An 18,099-nucleotide genomic window follows, 5' to 3' on the forward strand; every position below is an offset into this window, starting at 1 on the left:
TTAAGGAAGTGGGCCAGAGAGAGAGAGAGAGAGAGGGGAGGGGAGAAGGAAAAATCTTTAGGAAAAGGGGAGGGGGGGGGGGTTTTAAGGAAGGAGGGTAGAGAGAGAAAGAGAGAGAAGGGAAAATCTTTAGGAATAAGTAAGGGACTGGGGGTTTGTAAGGAAGTGGGGAAGAGAGAGGAGGGAAAATCTTTAGGAAAAGGTGAGGGAGTGGGGGTTTGTAAGGAAGTGGGGAAGAGAGAGAGAAGGGAAAATCTTTAGGAAAAGGTGAGGGAGTGGGGGTTTGTAAGGAAGTGGGGAAGAGAGAGAGAGGAGGGAAAATCACCAGAAAACAAACTTTGGGAGTTTGGCGGAGTGTATATATTTTTTTTCCTCTCTGAGTTTATTGTCCGTCCCTGTGTCTGTGTTTTGTTTTCTCTCTCTCTCCCCCCCCCCCCCCAGGCGCCCGGAGGGAGGGGGAGGGGGGATGGCCCTGACCTGGGGGTGAAGTGATTACAGTCGGTGAGGGGGTGGGGGCAGAGAGAGAGAGAGAGCCCTCGGGGGCCGGGGAACCGAACCCCCCGACGCGGCGGCTGTTCTGTTCGCTCTGGAGCACGATGCGGAGGAAGGGGCGGCCAAGCAAAGCTCGGAGACTGTTCCCTGCCTCCGCTGAGACCCTGACCAGACAGGCCTGCAGGAGTGGGAACCTCTTATTCTAATTTCCCTCCCCTTTATATATATAAAAAAGAATCTGTCCCTCTCTCAGACCCCCCTCCTCCTCCAAACTCTCAAGCCTTTTTTGTTTGTGTTTGTCTCCCTTTCTTTGCAAACTCTTTCCCGATCCCTCTCTCCTGGTTAGGGGAGGGAGGGAGGGATTATTCGGGACATGGCTATGACCTCCAGCGACTGGGAAGAATCCCGGGACGAGCCCAAACTCTACCCCCACAACGGCGGCGAGGAGTCCTCAGAGAGCCCGGCTCCCTCGTCCTCGCAGACCGGGGGCAGTGAGCCGGAGTTGGGTGAGCAGGCGGTCCAGGTGGACTGTGTGGTGTGTGGGGACCGGGCCAGTGGCAAACACTATGGCCAGTTCACCTGCGAGGGCTGCAAGAGCTTCTTCAAAAGGAGTATCCGTCGGAATCTCTCCTACACTTGCAGGTCTAACCGGGACTGTCAGATTGACCAGCATCACAGGAACCAGTGCCAATACTGCCGGCTCCGAAAGTGCTTCAAAGTGGGCATGAAGCGAGAAGGTAAGCTCACAGAGAGACGGCAGGAGTGTGTTGGCCTGTGAGCAGTCAGCTCCCTGTCAAACTGGGCTCCGACTTTGCTTCAGTAACATCGCTGCTCATGTGTCCGTCTGTGTTTATGTGTCTTTTGTGTATGGCGTGTTAAGCGACTGGGTGCATTTAAATGAAAACCGAAGGAACTGCGGATGCTGTAAATCAGGAGCAAAAACAGAAGTTGCTGGAAAAGCTCAGCAGGTCTGGCAGCATCTGTGAAGAAAATAAAAATCAGAGTTAACGTTTCGGGTCTGGTGACCCTTCCTCAGAACTTGTTGTTGTTGTGGGTGTATTTACATGTGTGTTTGTACCTGTTTAGGTGGCATCTGTGTGAGTTTGTGTAAGTGAGTCTGTGTGCGCATTTAGGTGTGTGTACTTGTGTAATTATGTGCATCTGCATAAGTGTTAATTGTGAGTGTGGGCATCTAAGTGTTTGTTGTAAATGTGAGCTTCTAAGTGTGTGCGTCTGTGTTGTGTGTTTGGGTAATTATGTGTATGCGCGTCTGTGTGTTTAGCATTTGTAAGTGTGCACATCTGTGCATTTGTGTGTGCATCTATGTAAATGTTTGCATATGTTGTCTACACGTACATTTGAGTGTATTTATGGAAGTGTGTGTTTTTGTGCGCTCGTGTGTAAGCAATTGTGTGTGTGTGTGGGTCCTGTTGTAGGGAGAGGAGGGATTTGGACAATAATGGCCTGTAGTTTGTGTTCCTGATTTGTATCCAGTGCCAGCCCTGTCTCCTCACAGGCTCTGCAGACAGTCAGGAGTGGAGGTAGTCTGGCTCTGTGGCCACCTGCAGTTCACCAGCTATGTGAAACTTTCTCTCTCTCTCCCCCCAAGCTGATTTACAGTAAAGAGACCCCATGGTGGAGGAGAGTCTTCCTCTGATGGCGGGTCTGGAAAGTGATAAAAGGGGAAATTAGAGTGTGCATGGGGAGGCTAGCTGAAGTGTAGATAATAACAGGGGAGACAATGCATGGGGAGTCACTCAGTCTACTACACAACTCGAATACGCCAAACTTTGGAGCTGCTGTGGACAAAGGGTCACACAGCAAGCATGAAAACAGAAATTGCTGGAAATACTCAGCGGGTCAGGCAGATTCTGTGGAGAGAGACAGTTAACATTTTAGCTCAATGGCTTTCATCGTAAAATTTCAGAAGAAAGGCCATCATTGACCTGAAATGTTAATTCTGTTTATTTCTGTATAGAAGCTGCATGATCTGCTGAATATTTCCAGCATTTTGTTTTTATTTTTTCTTGTTTGTAGAATCTGTAGTATTTTGCATTTCTCACACAGTAAGTGAGTGGTTGAACCCCTCTTAAAGGCTTTTCCGCATCCACAAAGCTTGTACAAACACTTGGCACAAGTAGGAATTTGTCTCAGAAAGATGTAGAGACATTAGTGGAGATGTCAGAGTCTGTAGGGTCTTTACAAGATGAATTTGCGGTCAGTAACTGGGCAGTATAGAGGGAACAGCTAAGAGCAAGTCAAACATGGAGTGGACAAATCCTGATTGTGAAAGTTTCGCTTTAAATTGCATAATTTAAAGGAGGACTGAAGATGAATATGTTTAGAGAGCTGGTTCAGATTGTAGAACACTGTTATTTGCAGTGTAACATCATTTTGATTTTAGCACTGTGAAAATTCACCCATTAGACAGCTCTTAAAGTCAAAATTATCTGTCAAGGGTATATAAAAATATATATGTTGTATTTGGATATATTTGATAAGGAAGGAAGGAACATCCCGCATATTAAAGTAAGCAAGTCAATAAGTATTGCGTGGATAACAAAATATCTATAATGTAAAACACACAATAGCTTTAATGCAAAGCTACAAATTCAGGTAGATACCTGGTTTCCGGTCTGGATTGTGCAGGTTTAATTGGGCTGAACTGCTTTTTTCATCAAACTTGATCATTGGCATGACTATATGAGGATTACAAAAATCAAATGTTGCAGCTTTGGTTCCTGGTATGAAGGTTGTGCTTCTTTGCATGTGTGAGTGTCTGTGTGTGCGAGCTTGCATGCACGTGTGTGTGTGTGTGTGTGTGTGTGTGTGTGTGTGTTGTGTCATTGCATACTTGTAAGAGTCTGTGTGTGCCTGTCTGTGCCTAAGTATATCTGTGTGTTCTAGTAACTGTGTATCTCTGTGTGTGGGCATCAGGTGAAGTGAAACCCTGCTTCACAGTGAAGGCCCTCCTAGTTAAATACCATGTCAACATTTCTGCTAAGAAGAATTGCCAGTTGGATAAGGAAGTGGGGGGCAGGTCTCCAAAGAATAATATACAAACAAGATCCCAACGTTCTATATCGATGTTAGATTAGAAGCTTGTTGTTCACTTTGACTTTTGCTACAAGAGAAACTTTTATTTAATAATTATTACTTCAATATTACTATCAATAGTATCTTAAAGTAGATGTATTCAGCTCATTGGGTGGAGTAAACATTTTAGCAGTTATCCACTCCCATACCTGTGCTCATCTTGTGGTTTGCTTTTGTCCTCAGCAAGCTGCGCCATGGTTTAGTTTTCACAGTGTGACACTATTGGGTTTGCACTCCTCACACCCTCATTCAGAAATCTCTCAATAACTAATCTCTGTCCTCTCCCTCCTCCTTTCTCTCTTCATTGCACTCACCTCTGTACTCAATCTGTATTGACCATCAAACCTTACCCTCTCTCCTCTCCTTCTCATTCCTCTCTTTCCATGTAAATTTAATTTTGTCTCTCCCTTGCGTTTGCCTCTCTTTTTTGATTGGAATATCAGCAGTCTTTATTATTAATTTGAATATCTTACTCGTTCCTATATCTGTTCTGTTTATGTTTTCTGGACTTCTCCCAACTTGTCTTTGATCACCTTCATAATTTCTCCTCTTCTCTCTGCTTCTGTTACATCTTTCCTTCTTCCAGGCTGCAGTAGCGTTAGCCCATAGTTGGATTTTTTCACTTTATCTCCATGTTCCATTAACATTTTTTTCTTTCACTCAAATCATTCTGCTCATTCGAAGCCACAAAAGGCGCATCTGAAGCAGCTGAAAATAAAATAAAAATTGATCGTCCCTTTCAGACACAAGCAGGTTTGCACTGGGTCTCCTTCCACCACATGCAATCACAAGCATTTACAGACATACACACACAGAAACACAAACACACACACACACACAGTCAATTTCACGCTCTGATACATATACTCAATTACATACACTGACAAACACAATCACAAGCATTTACACACACACACACTTAAAATCACAAGCATTTACACACACACTCAATCACATGCACTGACACACACTCAATCGCGCGTGATTGACACATAGACTCAACCACACGCACAAAGATGCACTCATCCACATGCACACTCAATCTCACACATGCATGGATTCAATTACTCACAAACTCATACTGAGTCAGGCATACACAGATAGATTCATTCACACACTCAATCACACTCATATATATATATAGAATCACATACATAGACACGTTCAATGACACAAATATCATATAACAGACACACACACTGTCTCTCACTCACTCACAAACTGTGTTGTAACACTGGGTGCATTCACGCCTGCAGAGCTTGATTGTCAGTGTTCCCTGGGGGACCTCAGCTCTCACAGGGGTCAATGTGCCATTGACCTCAGAGCAGCCTGCGCCTGCCCCTCCACCCACGGTCTCCTGGCCAAAATCCAGCCACTAATCTATCAGCCACATGCTTTCTGCGGGAGTGTAAGTTACAGAAAAATTCCTGAGTCCATACTTCACACAGAGCAGTCTGTGTCACAGGCTGTGACCCCTTTCTGTTTAAACTTATTTAAGATGTGGGATTTAGGTTGGACATTAAGTCTGCTGTGCCTTTACTTACTATGGGTAACGGGGAGAGATTCTTCAGCTTGCTCTCAGGAGTCAGCATATTTTAAAGAGGAACGAGTCCAAATGTCATAGGTCACTGCATCACTGCTTCCTTTCTTTCTTTATGTCTCTCGCTTTCCCTTTTACTTTTATTTCTTTCTCTCCCTTATGTTCTCTCTTTCACTTTCATTCTCTCTCTTGCCATTGTATTTTTTTTGTTTTGCTGCCGCACTGTTTTTGTTTTAACATTTTAAACTTGTTTTTATTCTTTCTGTTCTCCCTTCATTGTTGGATTCCTTTCTCAGCTCCTACTCCTCTCACAAGATAAAGAAACTTGATGCCACCTCACCATTCTGGACACAGGACATGTGCCTGCTATTTTGACCTTAAGAGGATTGTTGTAAACTCACACGTCACTGCTGGAGTTTTATATTACATGGGTTTTACGTATGTGGACTTTGCTCAGGCAGAATTAGGAATTACTGACACCTGGATGGACCAGTCTGAAGGTGTTTCTGTTCTCCCATTCTACAATTGTTCCCCCTTCTCTATAAAACTGCTGGGGAAAATTCACTCACATGGTACCTCTTTATTAGATGCTTTCTGCAGGTTAGCACTGCTGTCTCACAGTGTCGGGGGCACAGGTTTGATTCCAGCCTCAGGTGACAGTCTGTGTGGAGTTTGCATGATCTCCCCGTGCCTGCGTGGGTTTCCTCCAGGTGCTCCGGTTTCTTCCCACAGTCCGATGTTATGCAGGTTAGGTGGATTGGCCATGGGAAATTGCTCCGTATTACCCAGGGATGTGCAGGCTAGGTGGATTAGTCATGGGAAATGTGGGGCTATGGGGATGGTGGATGCGGGTATGGGTGGGATGCTCTTCAGAGAGGTGGTACAGACTCAATGGGCCAAATGGCTGTTTTGTGTAGTGTAGGGATTCCATAATTCTCAGTGAGCCCAATAGCTCAAGAGTGTGTTGGTGGACTGTACAAGAAGGGAGCTAGACCAGAAATATCAATGGAGCAATGGGATGAGCTGTGGCTGCCCTGGGACAGTGTTGCTTTACTTTCAGTTTGAGGAGTAAAGTGACTTTACCAAGAATCTAACCCTGTTCTGTCCCTGACCTGACAGAATTTGATGAGAACGGTGGAGAGAGAGTTTTACTGTCTATCTAACACTCTGCTGTACCTGCCTTGGGAGTGTCTGTTGCTGACACAAACTTTAAAAATTAGAAACTCTTGTCATGCCCCAATAATTTTGAAAATAAATCAAATACTTGAAAATTAAATAGTTGAAAAGGCCTGATTTTACTCCAACAGATTGAAAGTAAACCTGTAAACTTTTTAATAGAAATTTGAATTCAATTTGTTTTCATTCCCAAACTGAAAGCCTCAGAGTGAGATTCAAGGAAGTAAATTAAAACTCTGCCTGTACTGAAGCAATTGGCTTTTGGGTTGGTGTAACATCTGAAGGGAAATTAAATACTTTTGAAAGTGAATGAGGTTAATTATTAATTTGATCGAAGGTGAAGAGGGGTCAAGCTTTGTCTTACTTTGAAGAGCCTTTTAAATTTTTACATAACCTGACTCAGCTGAATGCTTCTTAAAAGAAAGCTCACCGTATCTGCCTCAGAGAAAAGTTAAATATTCTTTTTGATTAATTGCCGCTGCTTCTATCCCAAAGAAGATGTTTCATTTGTGAGATTCTGCTCTGGGCAATTCTTCTTGTGATCAGCATCCTGCAACCCCCCCACCACCCCCCGCCAGACACACACAAAAGATCGTGGAACAACTGACTCCAACTCCTTGTTACTCTCTTCCCATTTTCTACTTTTGTACTTTCCTATCCTCTGAGCTTTTTACGTATTTTCCTGATCAACCTGTTTAGAGATGTTATTACAGACCTCTAGGGCTGGTGGGACTTGAATCCAGGCCTCTCAGTTCAGAGATAGGGACACTACCTCTGCGCCACAAGAGGGCCCAACTATTGGTTGTGGAGCAACAGAAGGAAACGCTTTCTTCTCTGAGTCTAGCTGAGAAAAGGCCACTTGCATCCAATTGGCCCACTCATCTAGAGCGTAGAATATACGAGCAGGAGTAGGCCATTCAGCCCATCAAGCCCACTGCACCGTTCAAACAGATCATGGCCGATCATCAACAACATTTTCTCCACTATCCCCCTATCCTCAATATCATAAAATCTAGGGGTCTAGTCATTTGGTGATACAGAGCTTGTATATCACTGGAAAAAAGACACATTTTATCAAGGCTTTTTGTTTTGCATTCATCAGGACATTTCACAAGAATATTGATGGAAAGGGGAGCATTTTGTACTGAGAGCAGAAAGTGTTAATTCATTGGCAGTTGTTCAGCTCTGATTGGTAGACGTGGTGTCATGGTGAATGCAGCAGTTAGATGATGACTAACAGTGAACTGCCAATCCTTATTTCGGTTTAAACAGAGCAGGTTGACTTTGATTTGCCAAGACATTTCCCTGCAGAATGAACCAGAGCATAACCATTGCCCATTTTGTTAAGTTGAAACAGACGCATGTTTTTTCTGTCTGCAAAGAACAGGACCTGTGTATTAATATACGTAGCTACCAACACGCACAAGTGCTCCACACTGCAAACCTGACTGGCAATCTGAAATGGTTTGTCAGATTTATTCTTAGCACACTCAAGGTAATTTATCAACCACTGTCTAATCACAGAGTCACATCTAATGTTGGACACTACGTCTTCAGTTTGGCAAGCTGGATACAGTCAATACCTTACCTGTTGCAAACAGCCTGAAAGGACATACTGTTTCAAACAATTTCCCAAACTTTTGTTTGTGTAGTCTACAAATCTGGTATTACACCCCCACTGAAATTCATGGACCACATTACTCATTTGCATGACAGGCAAAACATCTTTTCGGCTTAACAGCAGTGTATTGTTAGTGCAGAACACAATTCGTGTTCGACTGCGTAAGTAGCAGCATGAAACAGCTAACTTCACCAGCTGCTCAAAGGTTCAAGATACCTTAACCCTTCCAGGGCACTCTGAGGTAGACTGGGCACTTTGCAGGGCCTTAGATTTTAGGATCTTTCATGAGTTTTCATGATATACAACAAGGAGTGATCTGATCAGGGTAACGTTGTCCTGCAGTGTCTTTGATGTGCCTTTATTTCAGCATCACATTAGCACAGTGAGAGGATGTCTTGGGCTCTGTTTATAAGGTTACCAATCAGACCCCAATTCAGTTTTAATGACACCATGTACATCCAAATAGATGGTACTGCCCTGGGTTCCCTTCAAGGCCCAAGTTTCTCAGTTTCCATGAGAAATGCACCTTTGATAGATGGATGCCTAACCTCTTAGCTCTTGCATTTTCCATTACGTTGATGATGTTTTGCTATTTTTGAGTGCACAGCTGCGTCTAAGAATTTCCTTAGACATCTTAATGGGTTCCATATAACATTCAAATTCATCTTTGAAGTAGAGCAGTCAAGTGCACTAGTTGAGAAATCGGCAGAGGGTTCTCTACTGCTGTCTATAACAAACTATATTTACTGCTCAATGCTTATTGCCATTCTTATGCACACAATAAAATTGTGTCTTCAGAAATAAGGCTTACTGTGCAAACCTGATGCTGAATTAGGCAAAGTCAAAAACCATCCTGTGAGATAGTGGCGACCCTGATCAGATCATTTCTTGCTGTACATCAATCAAACTCACAAGTGGAAACCGAGAGAAATGCGGATGCTGTAAATCAGGAACAAAAAACAGAAGTTGCTGGAAGCTCAGTATCAGGTGAAAGTGAGGGCAGGGTGGAAATTGGAAGCAAAATTGATGAACTTTTCCAATTCTGGATGAGAGAGGGAAGCAACGCAGATGATACCATTGATATATCGGAGAAGGAGTTGTGGGTGGGAGTAGGACCGGAACAAGGAATGTTCCAGCAACTTCTCGTTTTGTTCCAAACTCACAAGTGGGCCTGTAAAAGTACCTCAGAGTGCCCTGGAAGGGTAAGGTATCTCGCAGTTTTCAGCAGCAGGTAAAAGCTGGTTGTTTTGTGCTGCTACGATGCAGGAGCAACATGAGTGGTGTTTGTCACTAACAGAACATTGCCATCAAGCCAAAAGACAGACTGCTTCTCACACAAATGATCAATATGGTACATCAGTTTCACTGCTCATGTGCTGCTAGACACAAAGACTGGAAAGTTGTATCAAACAGAACATCCCTTTGGCAGTTCACAACAAGCATGCTTCAAGCTATATCGAACCAGCCTGTGTTTACAAAACTGAAAACACGGCATCCAGTATTAAGTGTGATTCTGTGGTTGGACAGTATTTGCAAAATAGTCCTGAGTACGCTAAGAATTAAGGTCACAACCAGTTTAAGATTGTCAGTCAGGCTCACAGTGTAAGGAGAAACATTAGCAAAACACATGCACGTGGATTAGAATTAAGAGTTTAGCCCAAAAAGATAAAAGTAAAACGAAAGGTCATATGGATCAGTCTCTGAATTGTTTGCAAAGAGCCATTGTGGCTATTATGGGTTACTGTGGTCACATCGACAATTTAACTGCTAATGTCAAACTTGGTTTTATTGGCTGATTGAAGTTATTTTGTCCTGATTCCGTTTTAACTCATTTGGAGAGCATTCAGCATAAGAGATGTGATCTTTGCTTAAACTGCAGTGCACGAGTGTTTTCTGATTGTTATCGAGGCGTGCCTTCTACAGCAGCACGCTAGATACATTCTAACCTGCAGCAATCTAATAACAGTGTCGAAGCTGTCTTATAACCTCTTTATTTTGTGTATCATCCAGGAAAGGGAAACCATAAAAACACCTGTAAAAGGTGTCTCTCTGACATGGGGAGGAGGGTGAATAATCAGCTGCCTTATTATCTCAAGTCACCGTCTCTCTGAAGTTTCTGTAATATCGTTAATTGTTAAATTCCATCATCTCACTCAGCACTTGTGACTGAAGTTATACCTGCAGTCATTTTGGCTCTGTGAAAGTTATCTTCCAAAAAACATATTTTGGCATTATGGACTACAGATGTCCTTAGTACTTCAAGGTTTTGAACCTGTTGATTTCTGTCCTGAACATGTTTGATGTTTAAGCTTCCGAAGTCTTCTGGGATTGAGAATTCCAATATCCAGCACCTTCTGAGTGAAGAAATTCCTCCTCACCTCAATCTGTGTGAATCTATGGAATTCCCTGCCCAGTAGAGCAGTTGAGGCTATCCCGTTGAATGTTTTTCAGGCAATGATAGATTTTTGAACAGTAAAGGAATTAAGGTATGTGTTGTGTGGGTGGGTAAGTGGAGCAAGAAAGATCAGCCATGATCTTATTGGATGATGGAGCAGGCTCAAGGAGCCAGATGGCCTACTCCTGCTCCTATTTCTTTATGTTCTTATGTTAATCTTTAGAGGGCTTGCCCCTTTTTCTGAGTGCAGCTGCATCCTAACATTGAGATTGAGAGAAAATAGCCTCAGTCCCCAAGAAATTCCTGATTAGCAGAGAATTGGGATCTCCTGGTTGCTGTACAGTACAGGAGGGGAAATTGAGGCCACAGACCTTAGCCTTTCCCAGTTCCTACCTCATCAACATCCAAGCTTTATATCTGCCTCCTGGAGGCACAGTCTTGCCTCCTGCAGGGGTCCCTTGGAAGCCCGAGATGGGTTATTGAGGACAGGGATCCGAATAAGGTGTTTTGGTTCAATCTCCTCATCACTGTGCATACATTTCCCTGATTCAGTCCAAGGTGAGGAGAGTCACATTTACACTTGCTTATTGATAATAAGCTCTCACAAGCCGTTCCTAAAATATCTCTGCTTCTCTAATGCTTGCTCTTCTTTTAAGACACATCTTACAACCTGCCTCATTGACCAAGCTCCTGGTCATCTGGCTGAAAACCTCCTTGTGTGGCCCAAGGAGGAAAGCAAAGTATGGAGGCTGATACATTTCAGAAGAGCCTTGCAGAGCTTTGGACAAACAAACAATTGCCTCTTTTCAGCCTGGTTAAATTTGACCAGCCCAAGCATTTTGATGAGAGTCACATTGAAAACAACGAGACAAATTTTGTTTGATAATCGTCCTGTGGAGTTTTATCTATTTTAGCAAGGGCTGTGGGCGTCACTGGCAAGACCTGCCATTTGTTGCCCATCTGTGTTTGCCCTTGAACTGAGTGGGCATTTCAGAGGGCAGTTAAGAGTCGACCACATTGCCAAATGTAACGTAGATGTTTCCCCTTGTGGGACAATCTGGAATTTGAGATCAAAGTTTTAGGATATGGGATGGCAGATATAAAAGATATAAAGAGGAATTACTTCTCTCAAAGAGGTCATGAATCTGTGGAATTCACTATCCCAGAGTGCAATGTGCACCAGGACACTAAAATAAAATTATTTCCCATCCTTCACCTTGGATTACTCAGAATCCTGAACTCGAGGGCATAGGTTTAAAGTGAGAAGGGAAAGATTTAAAAGGGACCTAAGAGGCAACTTTTTCACACAGAGGGTGGTGCGTGTATGGAATGAGCTGCCAGAGGGAGTGGTGGAGGCTGGTACAATTACAACATTTAAAAGGCATCTGGATGGGTACATGGATAGAAAGGGTTTAAAAGGTTATGTGCCAAATGCTGGCAAATGGGACTGGACGAATTTAGGATATCTAGGTAGGCATGGACGAGTTGGACTGAAGGGTCTGTTCCCATGCTGTACAGTTCTATGACTCTATGACTCTTCATACTGGGGATCACCCAGGTGAACCTAGTGTTTTCCAAGAGTCACCCAGTGTCTGGTGTAAGTTACAGAAAAACCCACTGACTAGTTTTGTTTTGTCATGAGAGAACTCACATATACACCTTGCTTAATCAAGATGATTAATAAGTGGAGCAAAAAGCTGAGACCTGGGACAGAACCCTAAAAGACATGCTAGTCCCATCCTGCCAATTTGATACATACCAAGCTACTCCTGCTCTCTGCCTCATCCCTCTGAAGTAATTCCTACCCATGTCCTAAGGCCACCTCCAGTTGCATGCATGCTGATTATAGTCAGCAGTTTCCACTGTGGAAGCATATCAATTTCCACCTGGAGGTCTAACATCCATAGATACCCTCTGACTGAGACTGAGACTCAACCAGGTTCATTAGGCATGAGATAACAAGGTGTAGAGCTGAATGAACACAGCAGGCCAAGCAGCATCGTAGGAGCAGGCAGGCTGACGTTTCGGGCCTAGACCCTTCATCAGAAATGGGGGAGGGGAAGGGGGTTCTGAAATAAATAGGGAGAGAGGGGGAGGCGGATAGAAGATGGATAGAGGAGAAGATAGGTGGAGAGGAGACAGACCGGTCGAAGAGGCGGGGATGGAACCAGTAAAGGTGAGTGTAGGTGGGGAGTTAGGGAGGGGATAGGTCAGTCCAGGGAGGACGGACAGGTCAAGGGGGTGGGATGAGGTTAGTAGGTAGGAAATGGGGGTGCGGCTTGAGGTGGGAGGAGGGGATAGGTGGAAGGAAGAACAGGTTAGGGAGGCGGGGACGAGCTGGGCTGGTTTTGGGATGTGGTAGGGGGAGGGGAGATTTTGAAGCTGGTGAAATCCACATTGATACCATTGGGCTGCAGGGTTCCCAAGCGGAATATGAGTTGCTGTTCCTGCAACCTTCGGGTGGCATCGTTGTGGCACTGCAGGAGGCCCAGGATGGATATGTCGTCTGAGGAATGGGAGGGGGAGTTGAAATTGTTCGCGACAATTGTTCGTTGTTTATTGCGAACCGAGCGTAGGTGTTCTGCAAAGCGGTCCCCAAGCCTCCGCTAGGCATGAACTACCTTGCTGGCTCTGTCTCTCTAATCAGCAATAGCTTTCTTTCAGGCGTTCAGTCTGAAGGCAATCCTTTTTCTGATTTAGCAATTTTAAGGTTCTTTTCAAGGCCTCCCATAACTGTTGGTATCATGTGTACCAGATAAAAAGGAAGGAGGCAACCAGACTTCATTGCAGGAGAGTGCAAAATGAAGGAGTTTTCACTTCCCATCAGAAACCTAGCCATTCCAACACATTTCAACAGTGTCCTAAGCCAATATATATCCCTCAAAGAACCCTCTGGCCCAACCAATCAACACCCTCTTCTCATTCTGTATAAAATCTCTTGAGAGATGAGTGAAAAATGAAAAACTTCAATTCTAGTCTCCTCTTAGCAATGTTTAAGTTCTGTACTGTCAAAATGTATTAATTCTTTATTGAGTATAAAGCAATTTGGATGTCGCAATGGTGTCAAAAGGTGCTATAGAAATGCAAGGCTGTATTTCTTTCAAATAATATTGCAACTCTCCCAGCATTTCATTGGGTCACTTTCTTGCATGGCTGATGTTTTGTGTGGTCCCTTGGACATATGAAAATGAAACTGTAATTCTCCCTCCATAACCAGCTACCTCCTTGTGAGTTTTTATGATTCTTTATCTTGTTGTTCTAGCAGCCAACAGTCAGAGCTCAGCAGAAGACTGTTGATAATATAAAGCATCACCTGTAATGCTTTCTAACAATGTGCTGTTTTATCACTGGAACAATAAAATTAAAAATCATGGAAACTCACGGGAGGGAACTGGAAGCCATCTTGTCTGTGCGCACCTTTTGGAAATCAGACTGAAGCAGACTATACATCATTGATAAATATTTTCATGCATTCATCAGGCTGTCTCCACAGCAATCTAATGATCCAATGCATCTATAAGGTCATAAAACAAAGGTGTTGAAGTAGGTCCTTCAGTCCATGGAGCCTACCGTTCAATGAGGTCATGTCTGACTTGATAATCCTCAACTCCACTTGCCTGCCTTTTCCCCATAACCCTTGATTCCCTTACTGATTAAAAACCTGTCCATCTTGAACATATTTAACGGCCCAATCTCAACAGCCTCATGCAATAAAACATTCTGCAGATCTACTCCCCTCTCAGAGAAGCAATTCCTCCTCATCTCTGCCTTAAATGTTCAATCCCTTCCTCCGAGAGTATTCCCTGTGGTCCCAGACTGTCCCACAAATGGAAGCAAGCTTTTCACATCTCACCTGTCAAACTCTAAAGAATCTTATGTGTTTCAGTAAGGTCACCTCTCATTCTCCTGAACGCCAGTGAGTATAAACCCAGCCTATTCAATCTCTTCTCATGAGACAGTCATTCTAGACCAAGTATTAGTCTAGTGAACCTTCCCTGGACTGTTTCCAATGCCAGTCAATCTTTCCTTAGGTAAGAGGCCAAACAGTGTTCCAGCTGCAGACTGAGTCACGCCTTGTATAGTTTTATGAAAACCTCCCTCTTTTTGTACTCACACCATTCCCTTTGAAATTAAGGCCAACATTCCATTTGCCTTCTCTGTTACCCACTGAACTTGGATGCTAGATTTTTATGATTCATACAGAAGGATCCCAAAATCCCTCTGTTCTATAGCTATCCTTTATAATCTACAGGCATTAAGGGTGGCACGGTGACTCAGTGGTTAGCACTGCTGCCTCACAGCACCAGGGGACCTGGGTTCGATTCCACCCTTGGGCGACTGTCTGTGTGGAGTTTGCACATTCTCCCCGTGTCTGCATGGGTTTCCTCCAGGTGCTCCAGTTTCCTCCAACAGTCCAAAGATGTGCAGGCTAGATGGCTTGGCCATGCTAAATTTGAAGTCATAGAATCCCTACTGTGTAAAAACAGGCCCTTCGGCCTAACAAGTCCACGCCACCCTCGGAGCATCCCACCCAGACCCATACCCCACCTAATCTACACATTCCTGAACACTACGGGCAATTTAGCATGGCCAATCGACCTAACCCGCACATCTTTGGGCTATGGGAGGAAACTGGAGCACCCGGAGGAAACCCACGCAGACACAGGGAGAATATGCAAACTCCACACAGACAGTGACCCGAGGGTGGAATCGAACCCAGGTCCCTGGTGCTGTGAGGCATCAGTGCTAACCACTAAGCTACCGTGCTGCCCCCAATTAGCCATAGGGTCCAGGGATATGCAGGCTAGATAGATTAGCCATGGCAAATGCAGTGTTACAGGGATAGGATAGGGGGGTGGTATGTACTTCAGCAGGTCAGTGTGGACCCAATGAGCTGAATGGCTGCTTCCACACTTGCAGGGATTCTAAGATTTAATAACTCAATTAAAATGTATGCTTATTTGGGAGTATTGACAAGTCTTAATATGCCCCACTACATTTTAAAAAATCATTACCATGGTCATGATTTCTGATGGAATATTCCTAAATGGTTATACAACTGTGTGAGGAACGATAAGAGATAGTAGGAACTGCCAGATGCTGGAGAATCTGAGCCCATTTCTGATGAAGGGTCTAGGCCCGAAATGTCAGCCTTCCTGCTCCTCTGATGCTGCTTGGCCTGCTGTGTTCATCCAGCTCTACACCTTGTTATCTGAGGAAGGATAAATTGGCTTTCCTTCTTTACTCAACCCCTCCCTTGGTCAGTTGCAAGAAGTTAATTTAAGAAGGATCCTGTCCCACATCAATATCTATTCCCAGCCAAATGTATTTATATTTTGAAAGGAGCCAATTTGTCGTGGATTTTTTGAGTTAAAGAAAGAGTGGGTTTAGTAGCTTCTGATGTCATAGAAATGTACATCATGGAAACAGACCCTTCTGTCCAACTCGTCCATGCTGGCCAGGTATCCTGAATAAATCTAGTCCCAATTGCCAGCATTTGTTCCATATCACTCTAAAACCTTCGTATTCATATATCCATCCAGATTCCTTTCAAATGTTGTCATTGTACCAGCCTCCACCACTTCCTCTGGCAGCTCATTCCATACACACACCACCCTCTGCATGAAAAAATTGCCCTTTAGGTCCCCTTTAAATCTTTCATCTCTCACCTTAAACCTATGCCCTCTAGTGTGGACTCCCCCACCCTGGGGAGAAGACCTTGCCTATTCATCCTATCAATGCCCCTCATGATTTTATAAACTTCTATAAGGTCACCCCTCAGACCCCAACACTCAAGGGAAAATAGCCCCAGCCTATTTAGCCCCTCCCTATAGCTCAAACCCTCCAACCCTGGCAACATCCTTGTCAATCTTTTCTGAAACATTTCAAGTTTCACAACATCCTTCCGATAGCAGAGTAACCAGATTTACATGAAATACTCCAAAAGTGGCCTAATCAATGTCCTGTACAGCTGCAACATGACATCCCAGCTCCTACATTCAATGCACTGCCCAATAAAGGCAAACATACCAAACAGCTTGTTCACTATCCTATCTACCTGTGATTCCACTTTCAAGGAACTAAGAACCTGCACTCCCAGGTGTGAAGTGTGCAGTAAGACAATCAAACATTGCCACAAGTACACAGAAATTAGGAAATGGGAGGTGTACTCAAAAAGTGAAAGTCAAAAGGAAATATATGATGAATAGATTCTGAATCATTGCAGTATTGAACCATTGATATAGAGAAATTGATAAAAAGACAATCCCTGAGGTTGCCTCAAAAAGTTTTGATCCCCTTTGAATCCAGGGAGGAATTATAACAGAATTTTTTTCTTCCTATTTATCCTGGCGTTCTTTCTGGGTGTTCAGGATGTTCTGACAGTACAATGAAGGTTTCCCAGAATGATTCTTGACAGGGCAGGACTGATGTATGAAGAATAACTGATTGGTTAGGACTAAATTCACTGGAGTTTAGAATGAGTGAGGATCTCATAACAACTTGTAAAATTCAAATAGCACTGACAGGGTTAAATGCAGGAAGGATGTTCCTGATGACTGGGGAGGCCAGAACGAGGGATCACAGTTTAAGGATATGGGATAGGCCATTTGGGATAGACATAAAGAGAAATGTCTGCACCCAGATTGTAGGGAGGCTGTGGAATTCACTCCCACAGAAGGTGGTTGAGGCCAAAACATTGAATGATTTCAAGAAGGAGTCAGATATGGTTCTTAGGGCTAAAGGGATCAGAGGGTGTGGAGAGAAAGCAGGAACACGGGACTTAATTGGATAATCAGCCATGATCCTATTGGATGACAGAACACAGTTGATGGGCCGAATATCCTAATCCTACTCCTATTTTCTATTTATTGATTGATTGTAGTCGTGTGCACCTAGGTACAGTGAAAAGCTTTGTTTACAAGCAGTACAGGCAGATCATAGTAAGCAAAGATGTACAGATCCTACGGTTCTTAGAGTGAGGCGTACAAGTTATATTGCACAGGAGGTGCACAAAGCAAGATTAACATTGATAAGATCAACATTATTTGAAGTCAGAGAGATCTATTCATCAGTCTAATAGCAGCAGGAAAGAAGCTGTTCTTGAACCTGCTAGTGTGTGTGTTCAAGGTCCTGTACCTTCTGCCTGATGGAAGAGGCTGTAGGAGACCATTACCGGGGTAGGATGGGTCTTTGATGATGTTGGCAGCCTTTCCACGGCAACGTGCCATGTAAATGGAGTCCATGGAAGGAAGGTTGGCTTCTGTGATGGTCTGGGCTGTGCACACCACCTTCTGTAGTATCTTACAGTCCTGGGCAGAGCAGTTGCCATACCAGGCCATTATGCACCTGAACAGGATACTTTCAATGGTGCATCTTAGAAGTTGGTGAGGGACCTTAAGGACATGCCAAATTTCCTGAGCTGCCTGAGGAAGAAGAGGCGTTGATGTGCCTTCTATGTTTCTAGTTTTCCGTTTATTGGGTCTGACACTGTTGTGTAGTGTGGTGGGGGGTGGTAGTTTTTTTTGGAGGGGAGCAGGGGGAGTGGGGATGGTTTTGGAAGGGTCCACTGATCCTCCAGCTCAAATGAATGCAGGGCACGTGAGTGAATATTTCCTCACCTTTAGTTGCTGCAATTTTGTTGATGAAACTCTCCAGAGAAAAACTGTTTTTTTCTTGGTTTGCAATGGGTTTTGCAATTTACAGATGAGCAGTCAAGTTCAAGGGGGGTATTGTTACAGAGATAGTAGGAACTGGCGATGCTGGAGAATCTGAGATAAC

The 18,099-nt window shown here is 43.9% G+C and overlaps 1 protein-coding gene across 1 annotated transcript in view; it reads left to right on the forward strand.

Annotated features, from left to right (window-relative positions):
* Positions 1–510: 510 nt before the first annotated feature.
* Positions 511–18,099, forward strand: part of LOC109921177 (COUP transcription factor 2-like) — a 50,552-nt gene continuing 32,963 nt past the window's right edge. The window contains exon 1 of the mRNA XM_048614346.1: positions 511–1,229. Within this exon, the coding sequence (XP_048470303.1) occupies positions 866–1,229 (364 nt within the window). The 5' untranslated portion in view covers positions 511–865. The remainder of the gene's footprint in view (positions 1,230–18,099) is intronic.

Source organism: Rhincodon typus, chromosome 29, assembly GCF_021869965.1.
Source record: "Rhincodon typus isolate 14 chromosome 29, sRhiTyp1.1, whole genome shotgun sequence".
In the NCBI taxonomy this organism is placed as follows: Eukaryota; Metazoa; Chordata; class Chondrichthyes; order Orectolobiformes; family Rhincodontidae; genus Rhincodon; species Rhincodon typus.